This window comes from Pecten maximus, chromosome 7, assembly GCF_902652985.1.
Source record: "Pecten maximus chromosome 7, xPecMax1.1, whole genome shotgun sequence".
Taxonomy (NCBI): Eukaryota; Metazoa; Mollusca; class Bivalvia; order Pectinida; family Pectinidae; genus Pecten; species Pecten maximus.
The window spans coordinates 11,692,105-11,700,221 of NC_047021.1; the positions used below are offsets into that span (position 1 = coordinate 11,692,105).

An 8,117-nucleotide genomic window follows, 5' to 3' on the forward strand; every position below is an offset into this window, starting at 1 on the left:
CGGAAAACAAATATAAAACAAAAATCATTCCTGTGCAACATTGGAGATAACACCGTCTATACACATGGGAGGTATGCATATGTTGCAACGATAAATAATGTATAAAACTAACAAGCAAAAATACGTGTAACAGCAATATTTTTCTTATATTTTTCTATTCTATAGCCCCGGCCTGTGGTCTATGGTCAACAAATGCGACTTCCGTGGACATAACAAACCCATATTTATAAGTGGCATGTCCAATATGGAAATAAAAACTTCAAAATCAAATGCTCGACTGTTCGATGTAGATACACATACGTGATTGTGTGTATGCGAAATAGACAGAAATAGGTACAGTCTTCCAAATAAATAATTCACACGACAAAGGGAGTTGGTCCAGTACACAAATTTAGGCGACGACCCGGAAATGCGTGAATGGTGTACACAATATTGTGACTCCCGCCGACAGATGTCGCCTGCTAAACAAACCAGGAAGTTTTTCGACAACATCGAGAAAACACTTTCGGATAACTTTTTAATGTGTTCAGGGAGGAAAACTTGTGAAGGTAAGGCTTACAGAGATTATCGCATGGACTAGTACTGTTCTTCACATCGTAAACACTGTCAACCGACGATAGACGGCAGGCCCTGTAAACAAATGTAACAGTGTAGACGTTCAGCGATCTATGAATCACGGCGGTATACTACTGTATTACAGCGATACACAAATACACCACGTCGGTTAGTGACATCAGTACTACGTTGATTATGAACTTTAGTATAACATTAGTGACATCAGTATAACATTGTTTAGTGACATCAGTATAACATTAGTGACATCAGTATTACATTGATTAGTGACATCAGTATAACATTGATTAGTGACATCAGTATAACATTAGTGACATCAGTATTACATTGATTAGTGACATCAGTATAACATTAGTGACATCAGTATAACATTGATTAGTGACATCAGTATTACATTGATTAGTGACATCAGTATTACATTGATTAGTTACAACAGTATTACATTGATTAGTGACATCAGTATTACATTGATTAGTGACATCAGTATAACATTAGTGACATCAGTATTACATTGATTAGTGACGTCAGTATAACATTAGTGACATCAGTATTACATTGATTAGTGACATCAGTATTACATTGATTAGTGACATCAGTATTACATTGATTAGTGACATCAGTATAACATTGATTAGTGACATCAGTAATACATTGATTAGTGACATCAGTATTACATTGATTAGTGACATCAGTATTACATTGATTAGTGACATCAGTAGTACCTTGATAAGTGACATCAGTATAACATTGATTAATGACATCAGTATCACCTTGATTAGTGACATCAGTATAACATTGATTATTGGCATCTGTATTACATTGTTCAGTGACATCAGTATTACATTGATTAGTGACATCTGTATTACATTGATTAATGACATCAGTATTACATTGATTATTGACATCAGTATTACATTAGTGACATCAGTATTACATTGATCCGTGACATCAGTATAACATTGATCCGTGACATCAGTATAACATTGATTAGTGACGTCAGTATAACATTAGTGACATCAGTATTACATTGATAAGTGACATCAGTATAACACTGATTAGTGACATCAGTATTACCTTGATTAGTGACATCAGTATAACATTGATTATTGACATCAGTATTACATTGATTAGTGACATCTGTATTACATTGATTAGTGACATCAGTATTACATTGATTAGTGACATCAGTATAACATTGATTAGTGACATCAGTATTACCTTGATAAGTGACATCAGTATAACATTGATTAATGACATCAGTATCACCTTGATTAGTGACATCAGTATAACATTGATTATTGGCATCTGTATTACATTGATTAATGACATCAGTATTACATTGATTATTGACATCAGTATTACATTAGTGACATCAGTATTACATTGATCCGTGACATCAGTATAACATTGATTAGTGACGTCAGTATAACATTAGTGACATCAGTATTACATTGATAAGTGACATCAGTATAACACTGATTATTGACATCAGTATTACCTTGATTAGTGACATCAGTATCACATTGATTATTGACATCAGTATTACATTGATTAGTGACATCTGTATTACATTGATTAGTGACATCAGTATTACATTGATTAGTGACATCAGTATAACATTAGTGACATCAGTATTACATTGATTAGTGACATCAGTATTACATTGATTAGTTACAACAGTATTACATTGATTAGTGACATCAGTAATACATTGATTAGTGACATCAGTATAACATTAGTGACATCAGTATTACATTGATTAGTGACATCAGTATTACATTGATTAGTGACATCAGTATTACATTGATTAGTGACATCAGTATTACATTGATTAGTGACATCAGTATTACATTGATTCATGACATCAGTATTACATTGATTAGTGACATCAGTATTACATTGATTAGTTACATCAGTATTACATTGATTAGTGACATCAGTATTACATTGATCCATGACATCAGTATTACATTGATTAGTGACGTCAGTATTACATTAGTGACATCAGTATTATATTGATCCATGACATCAGTATTACATTGATTAGTGACATCAGTATTACATTGATTAGTGACATCAGTATTACATTGATTAGTGACATAGTACATGATTAGTGACATCAGTATTACATTGATTAGTGACATCAGTATTACATTGATTTAGTGACATCAGTATTACATTGATTAGTGACATCAGTATTACATTGATTAGTGACATCAGTAATACATTGATTAGTGACATCAGTATAACATTAGTGACATCAGTATTACATTGATTAGTGACATCAGTAGTACATTGATCTGTGACATCAGTATTACATTAATTAGTGACATCAGTATTACATTGATTAGTGACATCAGTAATACATTGATTAGTGACATCAGTATAACATTAGTGACATCAGTATAACATTGATTAGTGACATCAGTATTACATTGATTAGTGACATCAGTAATACATTGATTAGTGACATCAGTATTACATTGATTATAGTGACATCTGTATTACATTGATTAGTGACATCAGTAATACATTGATTAGTGACATCAGTATAACATTAGTGACATCAGTATTACATTGATTAGTGACATCAGTATAACATTGATTAGTGACATCAGTATTACATTAATTAGTGACATCAGTATTACATTGATTATAGTGACATCAGTATTGCATTGATTAGTTACAACAGTATTACATTGATTAGTTACAACAGTATTACATTGATTAGTTACAACAGTATTACATTGATTAGTTACATTAGTATTACATTAGTTACATCAGTATTACATTGATTAGTGACATCAGTATAACATTAGTGACATCAGTATTACATTGATTAGTGACATCAGTATAACATTGATTAGTGACATCAGTATTACATTAATTAGTGACATCAGTATTACATTGATTAGTTACATTAGTATTACATTAGTTACATCAGTATTACATTGATCTGTGACATCAGTATAACATTGATTAGTTACATCAGTATTACATTGTTGTAATACATGTATATGAAATAATTATGTTCTGAGAATAAATCAGTGTTGGAATTATTAGAATTTTCAATTAAAGATGTAATTAGACTTGTAATTTACTATGAGTTAGTAAAACTTGTGTCTAATCCATTTGTTTGATAATACAATAAGATATGATTCAATGTACAATTTAATCGATCCTCTAAGAAAAACACACTGTTAATAGGTAGTTCCAATAATACACCTAATACAATGATTAATCAATATATTTTTATATATTTTTGTTATAATTTACAGCAAAACTACAAATTAACAGAAGAGAAAGAGAAGTGAAGGGTAAATAGCATCTTGTGCTGTGGACAATATAAACTTTAATGAAGGAGCTCCATCAGTGTTTTGAGATCTAAAAAAATGAATTCATTTTCAGATATTGAAACTAGATATCAAATATTAAACAATTCTTTTTTTATTGAATATTAAGTGGATATTTTATTTAATCTGAGAGTTGTGAAGTGAAGTCGATGAAAGTGAATGGTTCTGCTGCATATAGGATTTGCCTTTGCTGTTAGAATCACAAGGAAGACATATCATGGAGTGTTCTTGGCTTCGGACAACTCTGGTGGCTTTCATTCTATATATTGAATGTGTTTGCAGCATGAAAACATTTTATCCCAAAAACACAACCACAGTGTTAAGGAAAATAGCAGTAGACAGTACAGGCAGAAACCTCTACGTTGGAGGTATAAACATGCTGTATCATCTGAATGCAGACATGACGGAGGAGATAGGAGTTGTGCAAACAGGGCCACAGAAGGACTCAAAAACATGTTTGAGAGACAACGTGAATGACGGAAAGAGCACCTGTGACATTAAGTTGTATGATGATTACATCCAGTTATTACAGGTGTATGAGTCTGGTGGTGTACTTATTACGTGTGGAACACTTTCTCTCGGTAAATGTGTGGGCAGGGATCTACACAATATTTCCAATGTAAACTATACCAGCGATGCCTATGTTTTTGTTAACACGGAGGAGACAGATTCTACTGAAAGTGTTATAGCGACGGTTGAGACACAATCGATTCTCTTTGTGGGCAAATCTTACGTTGAAACAACAGATTATCTTGAACAAACACACGAAGGAGTGAAGAATCTTATCGATGGAGTACAGCTGGAAGGAGATGATTTTTTGAGATCATTCGAGACTAACAGTGGTCAACGCCCATTTCTTATCAGAAGAAAAAAAAACACCTTAAGCAAATATGCATCTTTTGTCAAAGGTGTCTTTTATATGAACAATTCAAACTCTGTATACACACTTCTTCAGATAAAAACAAAAACAACGCAAATGTCTGTGTCCAAGATTTCTAAAATTTGTGCAAATAACACAGGGACACACAACAGCTATGAAGACTTTCCGATCAACTGTACTGGTTTTCCTTATGTCCAAGGTGGAACTGTCATTAAGCATGAACAGGGCGAGGTGTTAGTTACACTCTTCTCATCAACTGAGTATATCACGGAAACAACTCCATGTGCTGTATGTGTCTATACAGAAGATGAACTACTCGAGGGTTTCAGAGAGTCACGCATTCGTCCTCCAGTCTGTGACAATGAAATGGCTTATCAAGTAGATTATCTTGAAATGACGCAGGGATCGGAAGACTTGTCCAAACTGTTCAGTTCAGGTAAAAAAATATAGACATAGGTTAATGAATATCTGGGAAACATAAACATGATCTTACATAGATCCATTTTAGATTTATGAAAAAGTGTCTTTTTTTTTTTATATTTTCTGCCTAATGAATGATATGGAGAATGATATATCATAATTGTCTGCCATGCAGTTATTTTCTAGACTCTTTTTCATATACCAGTGTCCTAAAACATACTATTGATGGGCTATTCAAATCGCCTTTCATCTGTTGACTGTCCACCCATCCTTAAACAATCCTTGTTATTGCAATTTCTTCAAAGTACTGGGAGGATACAAAAGATGTATTTATCATATTTCATGGCTATGTAGGTTCTCTTTGGTTCCTATAGGGTAAAGTGATCGTAAGTCGGACACCCTCTCTATTCAGTATACCCGTGCGTCGGGATATGAAGGTCGGTGCTTACGAAATGGGTATCGTCCGAGAGATTACACTTTCTTCTTCATGTTAACATTCTGAAACCCTCATCTTTTTCCATATTATACAATACAGAGTGAGTAAAGTACATAACCAACGATTCGATCGAAAGTCGGATGGATTCAACTTTGAGTCGGACATTCATATTTGTTTCGATATTAAGTCGGACAGTTAGTCGAAGTTAACTTCTTGTGCAACTCTTAACTAATAACAATTGAATCTTTGATAGTAAAAATAGTTATAAGGTGTTTCTAATAAGATCAATCTGCAAACAGTTATGATGTATCTGATAACTAACATAAACTTAATCGTATTCATGATGCCTCTCAGAACACTGTCAAGTAGAAAATAATGTTGACGTCTGCTAAAACTAGTTCCATCCGAAAATCACAAACAAATCAAACGAAGTGGGGGGACATATTGTTTTTGCTCCGTTTCTTATCATTACATTTTTATTGTATTATTATTACAAGCTAACCGGTTATAAGTATTTATATATTAAAGTATTTAAAATGCTGACGTATCCATCCACGTAATTTAGAATATGGTATATCATATACACGTCTCTTCCAGAAGATATAAAGTTGTAGTAATCCAAACGAATCAGCCGTGGATACACAGCCATTTATTATGAAGTGTTTACAAAGGAATACGATAGTAACATGGATCTGTGGTCAGGGTCTGCTGAGAGTAGCCAGATCACACCTGCAGACCAGTCAATTTTAAAAGAAGATGCACCCTGTACATGAGAAGTACAAATATACTTAATAGAAATATCCAGCAAATAAGTAATTAGATCGACTATGGTTCAGAAGATGAATTATTTATATGACCATATCCGTAAACTGTAAAACGAAAGTAGGTCTAGCCCATGCAACTACAAAGGTTACGATATAATAGCTATGAATTAAATCTGTGTTACTTTCCGTTGTATTTTAGCACATTGTGTCTCAAAAATTACGAAAATAATCCGGGAATGTTCAATGGTCTTTTGTTTTTATTATCGTCATGTTTTCCGGTTCACGTTCTAATAACCGACGCCATGAAATATCATGCAGCTAATGGACCGAAGTGTTATCCACTCCAAACCTCCATTTATCAACTATAGATGCCTGATTCTATAGCATGTGGGCTTCCGGTTAGGTCATCAAATTCATTTCCCGCGAAATTATTGGGAAATCTAAATCAACACTTAAAATGAAATGAAGTGAAAGAAATAAAAAAATGTCTGAATAAAAATATTGTGATCAGTATTGAGGGCAACATTAAAGTTCCATCGTAAACAATTGCTACGATTTGCTAACCTAAAGCATAAGTAATTGAAATTAAATTATTTCAAAATTCATATTTCGTTTCTATTATAATCTTAAAATTTGCATCACAAGATCGTTTAGAAGCTTTGCAGTACTGATTTGAACAAAGATGGCGACCAGAAGCTGTGGGGCGGCTTTGATTGGAATTAAATTCCGTATATTTCGGCAAGTAAACATCGTACAATGTTCCCATGTGGTCAGATCATCTAATTTTGTCATTATGTATTCAGAACAGTTGTTGTTTATTCGGATTATTATATAAATACTTATTTAATTCTTATTAGCTCACCTGCCGAAGGGCAAGTGAGCTTATGCCGTGGTGCGGCGTCCGTCGTCCGTCTGTCTGGCCGTCCGTCCGTCCGGCGTAAACTTTTCATTAGCTCACCTGCCCGAAGGGCAAGTGAGCTTATGCCGTGGCGCGGCGTCCGTCGTCCGTCCGGCCGGCGTCAACTTTCCATTCAAGCAACTTCTTCTCAATAACCAAAAGGCCCAGAGAACTAATATTGGGCCTGTAGCATGCTGGGGTGAAGGGCTACCAAGTTTGTTCAAATGAATAACGTTGACCTTCATTCAAGGTCACAGGGGTCAAAAAGGCTAAAATCTTTAAACAACTTCTTCTCAATAACCAAGAGTTCCAGGGAGTTGATATTGGGTCTGTAGCATGCTGGGGTGAAGGGCTACCAAGTTTGTTCAAATTAATGACCTTGACTTTCATTCAAGGTCACAGGGGTCAAATATGCTAAAAAAAAATTAGACTTCTTCTCAATAACCAAGAGTCCCAGGGAGTTGATATTGGGTCTGTAGCATGCTGGGGTAAAGGGCTACCAAGTTTGTTCAAATGAATGACCTTGACTTTCATTCAAGGTCACAGGAGTCAAAAAGGCTAAAATTTTTAAACGACTTCTTCTCAATAACCAAGAGTCCCAGGGAGTTGATATTGGGTCTGTAGCATGCTGGGGTAAAGGGCTATCAAGTTTGTTCAAATGAATGACCTTGACCTTCATTCAAGGTCACAGGGGTCAAAAAGGCTAAAATCTTTAAACGACTTCTTCTCGATAACCAACAGTCCCAGAGACCTAATATTTGGCCTGTAGCATGCTGGGGTGAAGGGCTACCAA

The 8,117-nt window shown here is 34.3% G+C and overlaps 1 protein-coding gene across 1 annotated transcript; it reads left to right on the top strand.

Moving 5' to 3' along the window:
• The first annotated feature begins 446 nt into the window (after positions 1-446).
• On the top strand, positions 447-5,272 carry LOC117330723 (plexin-B2-like). Its single transcript, XM_033889175.1, has 2 exons — positions 447-548; positions 3,852-5,272. Exon 2 carries the CDS (start codon positions 4,144-4,146, stop codon positions 5,254-5,256), a length of 1,113 nt encoding a protein of 370 aa, XP_033745066.1. The 5' UTR covers positions 447-548; positions 3,852-4,143; the 3' UTR covers positions 5,257-5,272.
• Positions 5,273-8,117: the final 2,845 nt, after the last annotated feature.

Excerpts from the sequence above, each read along its gene's own strand:
- LOC117330723 (XM_033889175.1), top strand. The coding sequence starts at position 4,144 with ATGGAGTGTTCTTGGCTTCGGACAACTCTGGTGGCTTTCATTCTATAT.